This window comes from Labeo rohita, chromosome 12 (assembly GCF_022985175.1).
Source record: "Labeo rohita strain BAU-BD-2019 chromosome 12, IGBB_LRoh.1.0, whole genome shotgun sequence".
NCBI classification, from domain to species: Eukaryota; Metazoa; Chordata; class Actinopteri; order Cypriniformes; family Cyprinidae; genus Labeo; species Labeo rohita.
The window spans coordinates 26,975,657-26,997,383 of NC_066880.1; the positions used below are offsets into that span (position 1 = coordinate 26,975,657).

The 21,727-nt window shown below is 35.7% G+C and overlaps 1 protein-coding gene and 1 long non-coding RNA gene across 3 annotated transcripts in view; one reads left to right on the forward strand and one right to left on the reverse strand.

Moving 5' to 3' along the window:
- brsk1a (BR serine/threonine kinase 1a) overlaps positions 1-16,720 on the forward strand; it is a 28,003-nt gene extending 11,283 nt beyond the window's left edge. The window contains exons 6-19 of one of the 2 annotated variants that reach the window (XM_051123860.1): positions 601-634; positions 735-803; positions 994-1,140; positions 2,711-2,742; positions 2,958-3,122; positions 4,429-4,526; positions 5,403-5,553; positions 5,651-5,711; positions 8,697-9,270; positions 11,035-11,083; positions 11,604-11,727; positions 12,090-12,297; positions 14,180-14,269; positions 14,345-16,720. In XM_051123860.1, the coding sequence (XP_050979817.1) occupies positions 601-634; positions 735-803; positions 994-1,140; positions 2,711-2,742; positions 2,958-3,122; positions 4,429-4,526; positions 5,403-5,553; positions 5,651-5,711; positions 8,697-9,270; positions 11,035-11,083; positions 11,604-11,727; positions 12,090-12,297; positions 14,180-14,269; positions 14,345-14,526 (1,984 nt within the window). In that variant the 3' untranslated portion in view covers positions 14,527-16,720. Of the gene's footprint in view, positions 1-600; positions 635-734; positions 804-993; positions 1,141-2,710; positions 2,743-2,957; positions 3,123-4,428; positions 4,527-5,402; positions 5,554-5,650; positions 5,712-8,696; positions 9,271-11,034; positions 11,084-11,603; positions 11,728-12,089; positions 12,298-14,179 lie in introns of both variants that reach the window. The other variant, XM_051123861.1, reaches the window with a different exon arrangement.
- Positions 12,084-21,727, reverse strand: LOC127173847 (uncharacterized). Its single transcript, XR_007828811.1, has 3 exons — positions 21,602-21,727; positions 14,282-14,522; positions 12,084-12,207 (listed from the first exon to the last, which is right to left on the reverse strand). It is a non-coding gene; the product is annotated as an uncharacterized LOC127173847 (long non-coding RNA).

The following is a 21,727-nucleotide window of genomic DNA, read 5'->3' on the forward strand; positions in this document are numbered from 1 at the left end:
GCTAGCTCATTTTAGCCTGTCGCTAGCAAGTTTTAGCATGTTTCACTCTGCTAGCAAGATTTAACACTTAGCTAACAGGTTTTAGCATGTTTATCATGTTTACATCGCTACCACATTTAATCTCATTTCTAGCACATTTAAGCACGTAGCTAGCATGTTTTAACACACTTCTAACGTTTTTTAGCAATTAGCTAGCAAGTTTTGCATGTCCTAACATGTTTTGCACTTTAGCGCACTTTAGCATTGTTTTGGGAATTGCTATAACATTTTGAAGCTAGCCTGTCTTAATAGTTGCTAGCACGTTTAAGTATGTCCTAGCATTTTTAGCATGTTGCAAAAAAGAGTCCGAACAGCCTGAAGGTCTGTGCCAAATTTGGTGGTCAAAGCTTGAAAGTTCTAGTTCACATTAATTTGTAATAATTTTATAATTTAATAACAACTTACTACAATTTCTTATTCTTTATTACGTAATTATATTTTCAGTTTCATTTAAATAAATCACTCAAGAGTTGTTTGGAAACTTAGACATAATTATGTTATTATAAACAAACTATAATTTCTCACACCCTTTCATACTCTGTTTTCCCAAACTATTTGCAGATCTCCTCATTATGCATGTCCAGAGGTTATCAGGGTAGGTCCAAAGATCCCAAAAATAACCTGTATGTTTAAGAGCGTCATTCTGTCTGAAGATGTACCACTGACCTTACCGCTACCTTTGCCTTCTACTGTAGGGCGAGAAATATGACGGTCGACGGGCTGATGTATGGAGCTGTGGAGTCATTCTCTTCGCTCTGCTAGTGGTGAGGAAATCGCTTCAGCTTTAGGCTCCCTCTGTTTCTCTCTGCTTGTCGGAGAGCATTTTACTTTCCCCCACTTATCACCTATTACTCATTTTAGCTCACAGGCTGTTAAGCAAATAACTGAAACACTCCTTGCTTGTCACTACCATCTGTGTCTTTATATCTGGGACTTTCTCTCCGCTGTCCTCAGGGCGCGCTGCCCTTCGACCACGATAACCTGCGGCAGCTGCTGGAGAAGGTGAAGAGTGGAGTGTTCCACATGCCCCATTTCATCCCACCCGACTGCCAGGCTCTGCTGCGGGGCATGATCGAGGTCAACCCTGAAAAAAGACTCACGGTGAGGGAGTACTGTTAACTGTGATTAAGCATTCTCGCTTGCATATTTACTTCAATAGTCAGAAACATACTCAGAAATGCAGAATCAAATGCAAATGGATGATCCTTATTTCTTCATACTTACCGTGCATTCTTGCTGTAAGGCCCTCATTACTGTGGTGTTTAGTTAGCTATAAATATGTCAAAGTTTAATTAACTTAGTGCAAGCTTTATGGATTTAGGTCTGTTTATGACTTTTAAAAGCATCTGCATTAGGCCTGCTATTCAAAAGTTTAGGATTGGCATGATATTTTAATGTTTTTTTAAAAGTAAGTCTCTTATGCTCACCAAGGCTGCATTTATCAAACGATTAATCATGATTAGTCACATACAAAATAAAAGTTTGAGTTGTGTGTAATTATGATGCATATATAAATACACACAAATTAATGTATATATTTAATAGAAATATGTCATTTTTAAGTTTTTAAATTTTAAAATTTCATTTTTATTTATATATAATATAAATTGTAAAAAATTACAATAAATACATATACTTGTAAATATTTCTTAAATACATACATGAATGTGCTTGTATATACATAATACATAGTACATAATTACACACAGTACACACACACACATTAGGCAAACTCAAACTTTTAATTAATCGCGATTAATTGTTTGCCAGCCCTACTTTGGCAATTTTGAATTTTACGAAAAATATACTTTTTTTTTTTGCTGGCCAAAAGTTATCAAAAGCTTTTTGATATACCAAACCGTTTTTGAAAAGCGTGTCAACGAATTTGACGAAATTTGTGCAAAAATGAACATGGGGCTATATCTTTGCAATGCTTTAGTGAATTCAGACCAAACTTGGTACATGTTATACCATGCATGACCACAGCGCCACCTACTGGTCAAAAGACATAATCATTGACATTTTTTCTTATAACTTCTGATCAGTTTGTCCAAAAATCATAAGATTGGTCTTGTTAGATTCGGATTGGCATACTGTATCAAACAATATCAATATATTATTTCAATTATTACTACAATTTAAAAGAACTGCTTTCTATGGAAGCTTGTTTCTACCACCGAATAAATGTTTTTTTTTTTCTTCTGCAATTCTGAATTCATATCACACAATTCAGACTTTTTTTCTTGCAAGATATAAACTCTAAATTTCTTATAAAATCTGACATTCTTTCTTGTCATTTTGAGTATACATCTCGCAATTCTGACTTTTTTCTCTGAATTCTAAATTTATATCTTGCAGTTTTGAGATATTCTGAGCCTGAATTGTGAAATATTGCAAGAAAAAAGTCTGAATTGTGAAATAAAAATTCTCAATTGTCTCAGTTTTTTTTTATCCTCTGGTAGAAACAAGCTTCCATAACACTTAAATTAATTTAAATTTAAAAAGTAATTTATTCCATTACTCCAGTCTTTGGTGTCATATGTGTTTTGAATGCTTTAAAACAAGCGAAGCCATTGATTCAGATTTTCAAAAAGCTTCAGCCTATAGCGTTATAGCGCCATCTGCCTGTGAAAAGGCTCTACTAATCATACCATCTGTTGTCCTTCTGCAGCTAGAGGCCATCCAGAAACATGCCTGGTATCAGTAAGTATTGATTATTTATGTGATTGTAATCAATCTACAGAGATTCATTGAAAGCATATTACATGTGTTTATGACTGTATTTCATTAATAGATCTCTGTTTATATTGAAGTGTTATGAAATGATTACAGTTTGCGTCTTTCATGACGGGCAAAATCGCAGATGATTTGTGCAAGCAGCTCACATTTGTATGCGTGTTTGTTTGTGTGTGATGAAGAGCTGGACGCAATGAGCCGTGTCTGGAGCAGCCGCCCCCGAGGCGTGTGTGCATGGGACGGATCATGTCTCTGACAGAGCTGGACCCAGATGTGCTGGACAGCATGTATTCTCTGGGCTGTTTCAGGGACCGGGTTAAACTGGCCCAAGACCTGCAGTGTGAAGAGTGAGTGTAACATCAGTGCTTTTAAATCATGTGCATTTAAAAGTAAAAATTGAGTTAACCCTGATATGCCTGACATACGAAATAATAGTCAGGAAATATATGGAACAGTGTATTGAACTGTGTATCTTTTCTATCTGTTACTTTTTGAGGGTCATGTTTAATACAATACAGCTCATATAGTGTGATATAGTAAGAATATGGAGCTCATACTTAAGCACAAAAAACAACTAATTTTATTCAAAATATGCAATGTTGTGCAGTTGTTGCTGTGTTGCTCTACTGTCAAAAAGTAAGATGAAATTTTGGTTGCAATGTAAATGATATTTGAACAGTATAACAGACTATTTGCATATACACTACCAGTCAGAGGTTTTTTTAACAGTAAAAAACAAAAAAACTCTGCTCACCAAGCCTGCATTTATTTGATCCAAAATACAGCAAAAACAGTAATATTTTGAAATATTTTTACTATTTAAAATAACTGCTTTCTATTTGAATATATTTTAAAATGTATTTTTTTCCTGTGATCAAAGCTGAATTTTCAGCATCATTACTCCAGTCTTCACAGTCTGTCACATGATTCAAGAAACATTTTTATTAATATTATCAATATTTAAAACTGTTGAGTACATTTTTTCAGGATTCTTTGATGAATAGGTCCAACGATCAGCATTCATATGAAATAAAAAGCTTTTGTAACATTTAATTTATATAATTATAATTTTTACATATAATTTTTAATTACATATAACATATCATTTTTATTTTAATTTTTTGGGGGGGGCGAAGAAATTATAGAAATTAATGCTTTTTTTTTTTTTTTTTAGCAGGGATGCTTTAAATTGATCAAAAGTGATGATAAAACATTTATAACGTTACAAAGGATTTCTATTTCAGATGAATGCTGTTCTTCTGAACTTTCTATTCATCAAAGAAACCTGAAAAAATTCTACTCAGCTGTTTTCAACATAATAATAATAAATGTTTTTGAGCAGTAAATCAGAATATTGGAATGATTTCTGAAGGATCATGTGACTGGAGTAATGATGCTAAAAATTCTGCTTTGAAATCACAGGAATAAATTACATTTTAAAATATATTTAAATAGAAAGCGCAGTTTTTTTAACAGTAAAAATATTTCACTTTTACTGTTTTGCTTTACTTTGAATCAAATAAATGCACACTTGGTGAGCAGAAGAGACTTCTTTAATAAACATTTAAAATCGTACTGTTCAAATACTTTTGACTGGTAGTGTAAATGCATATCAGTTGTATTCTCTCCTCTTTCTCTCACTCTTTTCCTCAGAGATAACCAGGAGAAGATGATCTATTATCTCCTGTTAGACCGTAAAGAGCGCTATCCTAGCTATGAGGATGAGGATCTTCCTCCCAGAAATGACATCGGTATGTGGCATTTTCCCTGCAGTGATCCTTCTATTTTTAACAGGTTAACATGTAGTGGTCAACATCTGTCAGTCACTTTCTTGGTCTACAAATTAGCAGAGGAAGAATTTGAAGTTACTGACTGAAGTTAAACCATGTGGCCTCCATGTATCACATTTATACATTTGGCAGGTGCTTTTATCCAAAGCAAATGAATGCATTTTCCAGAATAAGTCTCTTTGTGAAATATGTTGCAAATTATATAAAGCAATTAAAGGGATAGGTCGCCCAAAAATGAAAATTCTGTCATTAATTACTTATGTCGTTCCAAACCCGTAAGACCTTCGTTCATCTTCAGAACAAAAATGAACATATTTTTGATGACATTTTTTGACCCTGCATAGACAGCAGCACACCCGACACGTTCAAGGCCCAGAAAAATAGTAAGGGCACTGTTAAAATAGTCCTTGTGACATCAGTGGTTCAACGGTAATGTTATGAAGCTACAAGAATCCTTTTGTGTGCAAAGAAAACAAAAAAGCTTCATAAATTTAAGGTTGAACCACTGATGTCACATGGACTACTTTAATGATGCCCTTACTACCTTTCTGGGCCTTGAATGTGTTAGTTGCGTTGCTGTCTATACAAGATCAGAAAGCTCTCGGATTTCATCAAAAATATCTGTTTCCTGAAGATGAACAAAGGTCTTACGGGTTTGAAACGACATGAGGGTGAGATTTTTCATTTTTGGGTGAACTATCCCTTTAAAAGTGTATAAATATGACCAGTTATGTATTCCCTTGTAATTCAACTTACTACCTTGCTGTTGCTAGTGCCATACTCTACTGTTTGATCTCCAGGTACACTACTCTGAATACTCTGTGTCTTTCTATACAGACCCTCCACGGAAGCGTGTAGACTCACCCATGCTGACGCGTCACGGCCGCTGCCGGCCAGAGAGGAAGAGTCTGGAGGTGCTGAGTGTGACGGAGCAGGGCTCTCCCACACCCCCGCGCAGAGCGCTGGACACCTCCACACACAGCCAAAGGTACACACGCAGTAATGCGCCTATTTTCATGCATATATAGAACTTTGTAAATTTCGATTTATCACTACTGATTCCTGACTGCCACACTCCTGTATAGGTCTCGATCTGTAAGTGGAGCATCAACAGGCCTCTCGTCTAGTCCTCTAAGTAGTCCCAGGGTAAGTGCTTGTCTGCGAACCTTTTTTTTTCTACTGAAGAGATACACTAGTTCACCCAAAAATGAGTCACTCAGCAGCAGTGTTATCAAAAACAGATTTTTTTCAGCGATACTGAAATACTTGAATACTCATTTTCCTGCAGTATTGATACACCAATACCAGCTGCACTTTCTTACTCTCTCTTCTCTGACTCATGGAGTTAATACACACCACAGTGTGTATTTTAAAGGGATAGTTCACCCAAAAATGAAAATTCTGTCATTAATTACTCAACATGTCATTTCAAACCTGTAAGATCTTCGTTCCTCTTCGGAGCACAATTCAAGATATTTTTGATGAAATCCGAAAGCTCTATGACCCTCCATGGACAGCAAGGGTCATACCACGGTCAAGACACATGAAGAAATGTAGTTAGGACATCGTTAAAATAGTTTGTGAGAATAATTGTTGAATAAAGTCATTATTTTTGTGTTTTTTTTTTGCGCACAAGAAGTATTCTCATAGCTTTATTAAAATGCAGTTGAACCACTGATGTCACATGGACTATTTTGTTGATGTTCTTGGTACCTTTCTGGATGTTGAACGTGGTAGAACCCTCGCTATCTATGGAGGATCAGAGCGTTCTTGGGTTTCATCAAAAATATTTTAATTTGTGTTCCGAAGATGAAGGTTTTACGGGTTTGGACCAGCAGGAGGGTGAGTAATTAATGACAGAATTCATTTTTGGGTGAACTAACCCTTCAAATAATAAGTATATAGTCCGTTGTGCTTTAGAGCGAAACACAGCACTGTGTATATTTACACATGAGCAGCTCATGATCCAGTGTTTTTAGCATCTTAAGGTCGGGACACACCAAGCCGACTAATGGCGACAGAAGCCAACGGCAGCGTCTGGACCAAACAGCTGCACTTGAACACATGGCACAGACTACAGTCGACTGCAAACTAGCATGTGCGTTCTGCGCCTGCGTGAGAGGAATTAGCTGTGTATATCAGCAGCTATCAATAGGACAAACCAAATCAAGGATATACAAGCTATACACAGATATAGGAAATGTAAACAAAGCAGTGCTTGCTTACCATTTTGAATATCAGTTATGTTGATAACTAGGGCTGCCCCCTAATAGTCGTCTAACTGTTAGTCGACGAAAATTTTATTAGTGGCTTAGTCGCAGAAAAGACAAATGCACAGGAAATGGCACAGGAAGTCACGCGGTCCGTGACAGATTGTTAGCGGCTGGTCTGTGTGGTAATATAGTACATCGGGCAGGACATCCAAACACTCACCTATCATTCATCAACCTTAAATATGGCTTTTCATCTGAAAGACGTATGTAGTAGCAACTTTACGTAGCTGCTCAATCTAATGCTAACCTAGAAAAATGTGTGCTATTAAAGTATCTATGCGGAGTGTGGATGCTGAATAGTAGCGTGCTCACTGTCATTTTTGGTCATACAGATAAAAGTAATACATCTTTCGCATCTGTAAAGACTCAAAATAACAACGAAACGTTGCACTTTTGTAAAATAATGAAAGCAAACAGGACCCTTTCTGCTCTCTCGGTCTCTGTGAACTTGAGCATGAAACTTTGAGACACTGTGTATACTTGCATTACAGACATTAAAAAATATATCTATACAGAGTAGTGTTGCATGATATACCGGTTTTTAAAAAGTATTGCAATACCCTGCTTTAAAAATTGCGGAAAACTATCGTCATATAATAAATATCCTAAAGGTCTTCACAGCAACCCATCAAAATAAAAGTTCGGTTTAACTTGACAGTCAGAAATAATATATTGCTTAATGTTAAGATAGTACTACTACTACTAATAAAAATATTTTTAAAACAATGTTTAAGGAATATTTACCAGAAAACTGTAACACAGTATTTCTGAAAAAAATAAATAAAATAAATAGCCTATACTAAAATAATTATTTATCAAACCTAATTATCCTTTATGAATTAATTGTGGTCGAGCGCTTATTAGGATATGTAGGCAATTAAAGGCTCATTATTAAGATTTATATGGCTTATTAATAAACATGCAACTAATAGTCTACTAATACTTAAAATGAATGGCTACTAGTCGACAAGAAAAATCTTTAATCGAGGGCAGCCTCATTGATAACTTTTAACTAATAACTAAAATTTTAAGCAGCTCATGTTGTTATGAAAATATTTGCTTATTGGAATGCTTGGGTAATATCATGTAACATTTTTTTGATAAATCATTTGATGAATCATTGAAAGAACAGTCTTCTGTTTGTGCTGCCTTCATTTACTTACTCGTTTTCATCACTTTCGCTTAATTCTCCACCACTAACTCGTTCGTGAAACTAGACATCCAATCACGGCTGACCGTCGGCTTGGTGTGTCCTGGCCTTTAGAGTGGCTCAGTTAAAAGTAAATGCAGCAAACTCCATCTTTGCATGTTTAATGTGCATTTTCAATTTCAATTTCTACTGTGAAACAACAGGCCAGGCCAGTGTTGCCACCTTGTGGAACAGCTGATGAATGCAAAACAAATTCAATGTGTATGTGTGACATATGCGTACGAAGTATGCATGGTTACAAAAACCGGTGACAAAATTTGCATCATGCAGACTGTATGTAAACCCTCGTGTGCATAAAAACCAAAGTATACTTTAGACCAGGCGTGCCCAAACTCGGTCCTGGAGGGCCGGTGTCCTGCAGAGTTTAGCTCCAACCCCAATTAGACACACCTGAACCAGCTAATAAAGCCTTACTAGGCATACTAGTTGTGTTGAGGCAAGCTAGAGCTAAACTCTGTAGGACACCAGCCCTCCAGGGCCGAGTTTGGGCACCCCTGCTTTAGACACACACACACTTTCCCATACACCATCACTATGCACTAAAGCCGTATCACCTGCCATTGCTCATTATCACTCCTGTTTCTCTCTCCATCTGCCACGGCCTTCACTCTTCCACCCTGCTTCTCCTCCTCCTGTTCATCCCATCAGAGCCCTGTCTTTACCTTCAGCGAGCCGGAGGTAGTTGCCGCCACCAAAGCGGCAAGCGGCAGCACCGTCGCTCGTCCCAACCGATCGCATGAGCCCAAAACGCAGACGCTTCCATCTAAAACCGTGCCCGAACGCCCCCAACTCCAGTCCATGAAGTCCCTCCCACTGCCCTCCTCCTCCTCCCGCTCTCCCTCCCCTTCTCCTCTCTTGTCGCCCATTCCCCGCTTCCTCTTCTTTCCTTCTCCATCTGCGGTGCTGAAGTCGGTGACTAAAAGCTTGTATCCCATGTCTCAGGTCACCCCTCAGGGCTCTCCCCTGCCTACCCCGCTGGGTACCCCTGTGCATCACCCCCACCCCCCCACCGCTACCCCACCCTCCTCCTCCTCTTCCTCTTCTTCCTCCCGAGCCGAGGGAGGAAGTGTGGGCGTGGGCTCACTCTCCTTGACCCCACCCTCTAGTCCAGGGGGAGGCACCGGCATGGCGGCCAGTAGCTCCGCCCACTGGAGGACGCGCCTCAACTCACTGAAGAACAACCTGTTGGGGTCACCACGGTTCCACCGACGCAAGATGCAGGGTGGGTGCCGATATCTTACCCTTTTAGTATTTAATCAAATAGAGAAGGTGTTTGTAAACTATTTGATGTGGTGGACCGCTAAAGACCTTTTGATCTGATAAGTTTGTTATATAAAATATATTTACCTTCTATTATTTACACCCTCCTTTCAGAATCATTAAAAATTATTTTACCAAAATATAAGGGATCATACAAAATGCATGTTATTGTTTATTTAGTACTGACCTGAATAAGATATTTAATATAAAAGATGTTTACATATGGTCCACGAGAAAATAATAGCTGAATTTATAAAAATTGCCTGTTTCAAAAGTTTACATCCCCTTGATTCTTTATACTGTGTTGTTACCTGAATGATCCACAGATGTGTTCTTTGTTTAGTGATAGTTGTTCATGAGTCCCTTGTCTGTCCTGAACAGTTAAAGTGCCTGTTGTTCTTCAGAAAAATCCTTCAGGTCCCACAAATTCATAGGTTTTTCAGCATTTTTGTGTATTTGAACCCTTTCCAACAATGACTGTATGATTTCGAAATCCATCTTTTCACACTGAGGACAACTGAGGGACTCATATGCAACTATTACAGAAGGTTCAAATGCTCACTGATGATTCAGAAGAGAACATGATGCATTAAGAGCTGGGGGGTGAAAAATTTTGAATTTGAAGATCATGAATTTATCTTATTTTGTCCTCTGGGAAACATGCAACTATTTTCTGTAGCCTATTAAGGGCAGTACTAAATGAAAAAATATAATATTTAGGCAAAATAAGAAAAATGTACACATCTCCATTCTGTCCAAAAGTTTTTATCCCCCGTCATTTAATGCATGGTTTTTCCCTCTGGAGCGTTAGTGAGCATTGGAATCTTCTGTAATAGTTGCATATGAGTCCCTCAGTTGTCCTCAGTGTGAAAAGATGGATCTCAAAATCATACAGTCATTGTTGAAAAGAGTAGAAATACACAAAAATGCTAGAAAACCAAAGAATTTGTGTGACCTGAAGGATTTTTTTTAAGAACAGTGGGCAGTTTAACTGTTCAGGACAAACAAGGGACTCACAAAAAACTATTACTAAACAAAAAACACTCGGAAGGTCATTCAGATAAGAACACAGTATTAAGAATCAAGGGGATGTAAAATTTTTAATCAGGTCATTCAAATTCAACTATTATTTTCTCTTGTGGACTATATGTAAACATCTTTTATATGAAATATCTTATTCAGGTCAGTACTAAATAAACAATAACATGCATTTTGAATGATCCCTCTTATTTTGTTGAAATAATTGACATTTCTAATGATTCTGAAAGGGGGATGTAAACTTTTGACCTCAACTCTATCTATCTATCTATTTACTTAGTTTGTGACGTAGCAAAAAGGGCTGTTTCAAACCGCATTTCTGGGACAGCCTTTGGGAAACTAACTTTTAAGGAGAAAATACTCAGCAATGATGTTGATTAATGGACTGACACGTGGTTTGTCTAAAAGCATATTAAAAACACCACATAAACAAATAAACAACATATGAATCTTGATTTTCACTAGAGGGGGACTTTTGAATCTTTAACTAAAATAAACAAAATGTAATTTATTGTTGTTAAACTATAATAGTATATGATACTAAAATAACACTGTTTGTGGCCCTTTAGGGATCTCTGGATCTCAGTTTTGAAAACCTCTGAAATAAACCATTGTCAAATAATTGATAATAATCAGTGTCATGTTGTATTTTCCCTACATTTCATTTTTACTCTTACATTCCCAACAGTGCCAACCTCAGAGGACATGTCCAGTTTAACACCAGAATCAAGCCCAGAGTAAGAAACACATGCCAAACCAATAAGCACATGTGTGTTACCAAGAAGTCTGTTAAATAATCATCTGGAAAGCATTGCATTCTTTTTGTAAAGGGCTTCCTGTATGCAGTAAATTTTTATGTTTCATTAATTTATTCCCTGAGGTCCACTTAAATTGTCCACTAAAATCCAAAAACAGTAATTCACCTTTTCATTTCTGACCATTTATGCTACTGTGCCTTTAAGTAACACCTGCTTTGAGCTCAACTCGATTCACATACGTTCTGAATAATAACTGTTGCAACACAGCCCTTCAGTGTCTATCATCCAACGGGGAATTTTTAAGTGATATCCTGCAGATTCTAAAAATGAAATGTTCCAGATGACAATGCTCGTAGACGTCATGGCGACTTGCATGTGCTATTCAGGGAAATATATTGACGATAATGATCTCCAGCTTTTAATTCTTCAGCGTGCTGCATCACTGTGATGAGTGTTACAGATTATCCAAGTGTCTGTCTGTCTGTCTGTGGTCCGACAGGCTGGCTAAAAGGTCTTGGTTTGGGAATTTCATCAGTCTGGAGAAAGAAGAGCAGATTTTTGTGGTCATCAGAGACAAACCTCTTAGCTCCATTAAAGCGGATATCATCCATGCCTTCCTCTCTGTGAGTCCACCAGCCGATCTGTGCAGCTTGCTGTTAAATGATTAAGCATTTTAATAAACTAAATGGATCGCATATACACTACCGTTCAGAAGTTTGGGGTCAGTGAGATTTTTTAATGTTATGAAAATCTCTTATGCTTACCAGTACAGTAAAATATTAAAAGATTAATATATAGTAAAATGTCATTTATTTCTGTGATGAAAGCTGAATTTTCAGCATCATTACTGCAGTCTTCAGCGTCACATGATCCTTCAGAAAACTAATTTTTTAATATTCAAAAAGCATTTTTTATTATAATCAAATGAGAACAGTAATAATGTGTACAGCAGTAAGGAACAGTTGTTTCTCTCATTTGTCTTCAGATTCCCTCCCTCAGTCACAGCGTAATCTCTCAGACGAGTTTCCGAGCAGAGTACAAGTCTTCTGGAGGTCCGTCTGTCTTCCAGAAACCCGTCAAATTCCAGGTAGACATCTCCTTCTCTGAGGGGGAAAGAGAACGGGAGCGGGAGAGAGACAGGGATGGACAGAAAGATTATGGAATCTACAGTGTAACATTTAGCCTCATATCAGGTGAGAAGAATTACTATCTGTTGTAAATTATATTGGTTATTATTTTGGTTATGTTTTCCCACTTACGTAAAAGTGTATCAGAGCTTTTAATTTTTTACCACAGAAGCAAAACGAAGTGAACTACTGTTTAAATCACTCAATTTTACATTTCACAGTGAATAAACTTTCATCAGGAGGCATGAGGATCTCTTTTGTGTCCCTGGAGAATTACAAAAATTGGAGCTTCACAATATATGCTCATTACTTACATGGTCTATTTAAATGCATTTCATTTTTAATGCATTATTATTATGCATAACATCAGAATTCTGAAGCAATGTCAATATTGTAAAAATATCTTAAAATGCTATATAATATAAAAGCTATTATATAAATATTATAAAAAGTGTAAATTACAGTGGTGTTGTATTAGCCTTAATCATATACATTAAATGGAAAAGAACATTTAAAATAGCATAAACAACAATTGTTACTTTTAAAATTAGTCTATTTTAATGCTTTTTTTTCCCAGTGCTTTAAATATTTTCCTAAAATTTTAAAAAATGTTCATGAGAGTTTGGTTTTTAATAAAAAAGTATGATTATATAAATTATATAAATTTTATAGCCACTGATAAAATGGTGTTCAATCGATCTTTACCGTGAAAATCTATTTCATTAAAATTAAATGTAAATGAACATTTTCACTTGTTACTTTTTTTAAACTTGCATTTTCTATTTTAATGCATTGTTTTTTTTAAGTGAGCAGAATTTTACATATTTTCTAGTAAATGTTTTAAAATGTTCATGAAACTTGGATTTTAATGGAGTATATAAATTATTATATAAATGTTATAGGAAGTGCATAGAACATTTGTTAGACTAAAAAACATTTGTTAATTTTAACATGTTGTAAACATGGTCTACTTTAATGCATTGATTTTTTTCTTAATGGGCAGTATTTGAAATATAATATACAGAGGTGTTCAAAAGTTTAGAATCAGTAATATTTTAATGCTTTTTAAAGATGTTTCTTATGCTTATCAAGGCTGCATTTAGTTTATTAAAAATACAGAAAAAAAACATAATTTTGTGAATTCTTATTGCAATTTAAAATAACAGTTTCCTATTTTAATATACTTTCAAATATAATTTATTCCTGTGAAGCAAAGCTGAATTTTCAGCATCATTAATCCAGTCTTCAAAGTCACATGATCCTTCAAAAATCATTCTAATATGCTGATTTATAATCAATGTTGGAAACAGTTGTGCTCCTGTGATACTTTTTCAGGATTCTTTGATAAATAAAAAGTTTAAAAGAACAGTGTTTATTCAATATACCTATATATCTATATCTATTGTTACAATATACACTACTATTCAAAAGTTTGGGGTCAGTATATATATATATTTTTTAAGAAATTAATACTTTTATTCAGCAAGAATGTATTAAATGTATAAAAAGTGATAGTAAAGACTTTTTTTGTTAGAAAAGATTTTTTTTTAATAAATGCTGTTCTTTTTAACTTTTTATTCATCAAAGAAAAAAGTATCACAGGTTTCATAAATATTAAGCAGCACAACAGTTTCAACATTGATAATAAATCAGAATGATTTCTGAAGGATCAAACTCTTGAGTCGCAGAAATAAATTATATTTTTAAGTGTATTAAAATAAGAAAACAATGTTAGAAATTGCAATAATATTTCACAATATTACAGTTTTTTTTCTGTATTTTTGAGTAAATACAGCCATGATAAACATGAGACTCCATTAAAAATCTTACTGATCCCAGCGTTTTTGAAAGGCAGAGTATATATATATATATATATATATATATATATATATATATACACGCCACGGAAGTTATATTACTATATGTGTGTGTGAATTTGATTTTTTAGGTCCAAGTCGCAGATTTAGACGAGTTGTTGAAACAATTCAAGCCCAGTTGCTCAGTGCTCATGATCAGCCCATGGTGCAAACTCTTTCAGGTAAGAACGGACCCATGTTATGCATTTTTCCAGCATGCTTCCACTCTTCCACAGCCTTTTTTTGCTCCACGCTAGATGAGAAGAACGGTCGCCCTCCAAGAACACCAACCAGACAGAACTCCCGGCGCTCAGAGGGCGGAGCCGACCGCTGCGAGTGGGTGGAGCGAGGAGAGGGCGGGGTTTTACTCCAGCGCAGGGGGTCGGGAAGAGAAAGAACCCGCCTACTTTCCTCCAGTGGAACACAATCACAGCCCTGAACAAGAAATAGTGTGAATAATTAGAAGTCCATCAAGATAAGAGCCATGATATGAGACTAAACTACTCGTTCCTTCTCCCCTTCTCACCTCAGAACAGCATGAAGGTAAAATGTGTTTTTAAAGGAGTCTAATGAAACCAAATACTGATACACATTGTGCAAGAACACGGGATGCAACAAAGCAAGAACCGTCTCCGTTGAACAATAACACAACATAAACTTCTGGGAACTTTCTTCTGAAACGTATTTAATTTATCATCCTGGACAATGCTTTGATTTACGCTGTATTTTCTCTCATGTGATGTGGATGTAATGTGCAAAACTTGAGTTTATAATGACATTCGTGAAACGAAAGGTTTCAGTTGGGGGTAGCACACCATCTGTTCCTTACAGGCCCAGTATCCGTTTCAGCAATCGAGTAATTATAGCAACAGAGACGTTAGTCCAATTTAGTCTGAATTTTTATCCTCCAAGAAAATACGTAGAGATCCAGAAGCTATCAGCACCAAGAGTCTGCTCAGTCATATGCAATAAATATCAATAAGCTACAAAAGATTCAGTCTAACAAAGCTGCACATGCTGAATCTTTTAAAACATGATTACCTCCTTGAGCGGACAGACTCATGATGATTTTATGACCGTAAATAACTAGCGTTGCTCACCAGCCCTGAGTCATTATCTATAGACAACTTCATTTTCACCCTCCATAGAAATGCTGCATGCTAAATAACGTCAAGCTCCAGCCCCTAATGACTGATTGTGATTGTAAAACATTTCTGCGAGCGTTTACACATCTAAATCTGGCCTCGATTTACCCTTTTGGCAGCTCAAACGTACGAGAGCGTCTGACTAACGGAGGATTCCCATGACTGTTGTCTCCAACAATATAAAGGAACGGGAATCTTAACGTGAAAGGATGTTCATCCCGATTCTCTGTTGCTGCAAGACTTTTGGTTGAAGCCAACCAAGTGAATGTCGTTGACTATTTTATTTGTGAATTTTGGTTTATTGAAAATAATTTATTTGTATATTGCTCCTCCTAAGGACTGAAAATTTGCCATTAGGTGTACATATCTATGTTTAAGAAAGAATGAAATGTCTGAGGTATTAAAAATACATATTTTGGGGGAATTGCAACATTATCTATGGCAAAAGTCACTTTTCTTTTAAACAAGCAGAGATATGTGCTTTCGACTCCTGTCTTAATCATATTTTGGATTTAAAACTATAAATATTGGTTTTAAAAAAGAAAAAAAAAACTTTTTAAAGATGTGCACATTTTGTGTTATTAGCATCACTGAATGGAAATGCAAAGATAATTTGATTTTTCTGAACCCTTCCCCTCATCTGCCAATCAAACAGATAGCCACACCCCTAAACTCACACCATTGATTGAGCCAAAGTTGCTTTTTAATTCAAATTTTCCCTACATACAGTCTAGGTTCTCTAAAACTCTCTAGAACTTTTAACATTCCATTCCATTTTTTACAGTTTAAGTCAAACATTTACATACACCTTGCAGAATCTGCAAAATGTTGATTATTTTACCAGAATAAGAGGGTTCATACAAAATGCATGTTATTTGATATTTCACATAAAAGACTTTATTAGTTGAATTTCTAAAAATGACGCCGTTCAAAAGTTTACATACACTTGATTTTTAATACTGTGTTGTTAACTAAATGGTCCATAGCTGTTTTTTGTTTAGTGATAGTTGTTTATGAGTCCCTTGTTTGTTCTGAAGAGTTAAACTGTCTGCTGTTCTTCAGAAAAAAATCCTTCATGTCCCACAAATTCTGTGGTTTTTCAGCATTTTTGTGTATTTGAACCCTTTCCAACAATGACTGTATGATTTTAAGATCCATATTTTCACACTGAGGACAACTGAGGGACTCATATGCAACTATTACAGAAGGTTCAAACACTCACTGATGCTCCAGAAGGTAAAACAATGCATTAAGAGCCAGGGGTGTAAACTTTTGAACAGAATGAAGATGTGTGCATTTTTCTTATTTTGCCTAAATATCTTATTTTTTTCATTTAATACTGCCCCTCAGAAGCTACAGAAGATACTTACATGTTTTCTAGAAGACAAAATAAGTGAAACCTTCAAATTTTAAAAAAAGTTCAAAAGTTTTCACCCCCTGGCTCTTAATGCATTGTGTTTGCTTCTGGAGCATCAATGAATGTTTAAACCTTCTGTAATAGTTGAATTTGAGTCCCTCAGTTGTCCTCAGTGTGAAAAGATGGATCTTATAATCATACAACCATTGTTGGAAAGGGTTCAAATACACAAAAACGCTGAAAAACCACAGATTTTGTGGGACCTGAAGGATTTTTCTGAAGTACAGTGGACAGTTCAACTGTTCAGCACAACTAACTATCACTAAACAAAAAAGACACACAGCTGTGGATCATTCAGGTAACAACGGTATTAAGAACCAAGTGTGTGTAAACTCTTGAAGAGGGTCATTTTTATAAACTCTATATGGAAATGTCTTTTATGTGAAATATCTTATTCAGGTCAGTACTAAATAAAAAATAACATGCATTTTGTTTGATCCCTCGTTTTGGTAAAATAATTAACCTTTAATAGATTCTGCAAGGTGTATGTAAACTTTTGACTTCAACTGTAGATGATTCAAATATTTTTCACACTAAGAAAAATTGTTCTTTTAAGAATTGTTCTTTAGAGAGCCAAAAATAGTTCTTCTATGGCATTGCAGCAAAAACCCCCTTTATTTTTTAAGAGTAATGCTAAGAAAGTATTTTAAATATCCCTCAAAAATCACACACTTCACATTTGAGAAGAAACAGTATCGTAGAAAAGAACTTTCTCTTGCTTGTACGCCTACACACAGTATTACCATAATGACAGCGAAAGAACGACTTCCTCTGGACATTATCTGATGAGGAAAATATGCTGTACCTTGCGACCTAAAGAGGAAACTGAAAATTTGAATGATATTTGAAATAAAATAAGCCATTGTCTAGGCCACGGACCTTGCTCGCACCATCACGACTATGTACTTTCACATCAATTTGTCTCTGATTATGATTATGATACAGTATGAAATATGAAATTGATCTCTTTGTACAGCACTGCTTTGTCATTGGGCTTCCGTGCAGCGGTTATGCAACTGATCCAGCGTAATATATCCGAAAGAGGGACACTCTCTCTGTATAAATGGCTTTTCTGCTCAACAGTTGTCATGAATCCTGTAAATGTGATCCAGTTTTGTGTGTCTCTGTGAATTTTGAGTTGTCTGTGTGTCAGCTCACTATCTTCTTCATTTATTTTTTGTATGGAAATCAGTTGGGACTAAAAGCCTCATTATATCATGTGACAGATGTACCATCATATCATATTTATAAAATACACATAGGTTTGGGAAAGCAAACCGTGATCATTAAAAACTGTCCAGATCTAAGAAAAGCACTGTCCATTTATGCTGCAAAAACAAATAGCGTATGTATTTTTGCATCAGGTAATGGCACAAATATTGATATGAACAACTATTTGGACATATCACAACTTGTTTTGTCTTAGCTGGCTATCAGTTGGTCAACATCAGTATATGTATTTTTAGGTCTAACATCTGGATGACATTGCCAATGCAATATTGATTTTTTGCTTGATGTTAAATCTGGCCAGGTTTCATTTACTTGTCAATTTCTGTGGTTATGTATGTATGTATGCGTGCAGTGTGTTTCCAGCCCCTCAATCGAATTTGAACTATATCAGTAAATACATGTTGACATCTCATTCACTGAGAGTGGATGGATCATGATCGTGCATCTGGAAGTTTCTGCACAGTGTGTGTTCACAATGCACAGAGAGTCATATGAGTGTTCTGCATGTCAGATCACATTGTTCATTGTATATCTGCTTTGAAAGTTAACATCTGTGTGTATGGACGTGATGTTGGAATGCATTATGCTATTGTGCAAGTGTGTGTGTGTGTGTATCTGCGTGTGTGTGGGAGAGAGGGAATCGAAATGGATTCAGGATGGTCTACGTAATCCGTTTGATAGGTCAATAAAAATAACCAACAAGGTTTAAGAAGCCACAGCTTTGTGTTGTTCCTCATCTGCAAGAATCAGCTTCCTCCCATCCTTATATAAGCATAATACGTTTATATATCTGCTCACCAAGGCTGGAATAATTTATCCAAAATACAGCATAGTAACTAATACTGTAAAATATTTTTACAATTTAAAATAATTGCTATTTAAACACCTTTTTAAATTATTCCTATGATGCAAAGATGAATTTTCAGTATCATTACTCCAGTCTTCAGGATCACATGACCCTTCAGAAATCAGCCTAATATTATGATGTAGTATTATCAGTGTTGAAAACAGTTGTGTACACTTTTTTTCAGGATTCTTTCTTGAATAAAAAGATCAAAAGAACAGCATTTAGCTGAAATAGCAAGCTTTTGTAACATTACAAATGTATTTACTGTCACTTTTGATAATCCAATTGAACTTATCACATTTAAAATTGTAATTATAAAACATAGTTCCGGTCCTTGATTCTGATTGGTTGAGCCGCGTTATGGTTCAAAGCTGTTGTAAATTACTCTACGAACATACACCTTTGTTTATGTCTGTGTGTTGCTCGGCAACCACTTTGTTGCAACCACAACTGTTTCTGAGGAACTACATTGTTTGGCGGAAGAATAATGTTTTTATTAACAGTATTACACCTTATTTGCTCTGTTCTGTGAAACCTTACAATGTGTATGAAATAACCATTTTATAAAAGCAATAAGCTCCGCGAAGCCGTGGTTTACAGTGAATTTATAACAGCTAAGGGGCATTGTTAGGCACGACGCAAAGTGGAATAACAACGCCCCTTAGCTGTTATAAATTCACTTATTGCTTTATTTTAAAACTATATGTCCTTTTTGCTGGTTGAGGAATCAAAAAAACTGGAAAATATCCTTCTACCCACCTTATTTTTCGAGACGAGAGTAAGCCGTTTTCTATGAATGGGTTGAGAATTCCGATTCATTAGCCGCTATGGGCTTGTTAAGTGATGACATAATGCCTCCAATGTCATCTATGTCCAACTCATCAACGAACGCTATTTCCGGGCCCAAACCCCAACTCATTTCACTTGAGAATACTATCTCAGCAGCCGTTTATGAGCACTTTTTATTTATATTAAACATTTAGGCTAAACATTTTCAAATTTATGGTGTACACTACAGTCTCCTTGCTCACAGCGTCCCATACAATATATTTAGGTTGGCTTGAGAAAGCCAACCTACTGATCTGCTACTTAAGCTTATTATTATTCTTCTTAGCCAAATTTCTGAATGCTACTCCTCCTAGAGCTTTAAGATCTTCAGACTGGTCTGACTCGAGTTGCTGTATCTTTTCTAACTGATCAGACTAATGGTTTTCCTAAAAATGACGTTTAAAACTCGGAAAAATCCCATAGACTTACATTGATGGAATATTCAAATGAGCCAACACTTTTCAAATTTCAACTGTCAAAACTCCCAGAATCCCTTGAGGCTCAATTAAGCTTCCCTTCTATGTACTGTATTTCTAATCCATTCAGTCTCATTCAAATCTATCTATCTATCTATCACTAGCCAAACTAGAGTCATGCTAGTACCCTGCTAATCATGCTAGTAACAGGCTAATCATGCTAATAACATGGTAATAACATGCTACCAACATGTTAACAAGATGCTAATCATTTTAGAAACATGCTAGCAACTTGTTAATCATGTTAGAAACATGCTAGCAACTTGCTAATCATGCTAGAAACATGCTAGCAACTTGTTAATCATGTTAGAAACATGCTAGCAACATGCTAACAACTTGCTAATCATGCTAGAAATATGCTAGCAACTTGTTAATCATGCTAGAAACATGCTAGCAACTTGTTAATCACGTTAAAACATGATAGCAACTTGTTAATCATGTTAGAAACATGCTAGCAACTTGCTAACAACTTGCTAATCATGCTAGAAATATGCTAGCAACTTGTTAATCATGCTAGAAACATGCTAGCAACTTGTTAATCACGTTAAAACATGATAGCAACTTGTTAATCATGTTAGAAACATGCTAGCAACTTGCTAATTATGTTAGAAATATGCTAGCAACTTGCTAATCATGTTTGAAATATGCTAGCAAACTGCTAATCATGTTAGAAACATGTCAGCAACTTGCTAATCATGTTAGAAACATGCTAGCAACTTGTTAATCATGCTAGAAACATGCCAGCAACTTGCTAATCATGTTAAAAACATGCTAGCAACTTGCTAATTATGTTAGAAATATGCTAGCAACCTGCTAATCATGTTAGAAACATGCTAGCAACTTGTTAATCATGTTAGAAACATGCTAACAACTTTCTAATCATGCTAGAAATATGTTAGCAACTTGCTAATCATGCTAGAAACATGCTAGCAACTTGCTAATCATGCTAGAAACATGCTAGCAACATGTTAATCATGCTAGAAACATGCTAGCAACATGCTAACAACTTGCTGATCATGCTAGAAACATGCTAACATTTTAAACTTTTAAAACTTTTTCAAACTTTCTGGTCCGGCTTTCTCAAGCCAACCTAAAGTTTGTCTTGACGAACTTTACTATCTAGTTTTTATTTATTTTTATATTTTCATTGTCTGGTCATCTGGGATTTCTGTATGGAGTTAAAAGGTAGGATTATCATTTTTGGTAGTATTATATCACATTGTGAGTGTATAATTAATGCCGTTTGTTGTCTTCTCGTGTCATCTGATAGAGCGTTAGGAGCCGGAAGTCACGGAATAGGTGACGCTTGACGTCAGACAAAGTGGCTAAACGGTAAAACAAACCAGTGTACTCATAATTAAGATAATACATTAACATATTATGGTAAGACACACTTATTTGCAGTACAAAGCAGCAAGAAAAAAAAAGTCTGTTAACATAGAATATTAAGCTTTCAGTATGTAGCCTAGTAACAGACAGACATCATTGTACTTTTCGCATACTTAATTTTTACATTATCTTGCATACTGAATTATGATAAATCTGCCTTGAATATACATATTCATAGCTACCTCCAACGCTGCAAAATATCGCTGTTGTTTTCGTTTGCTGAAGTGGCTCTAATTTGGCATTTCAGTCACACAGAACCTGCCTTGCAATCGCTGGTATTTCCTTCAGGAAATGCAAATCTATTTTTT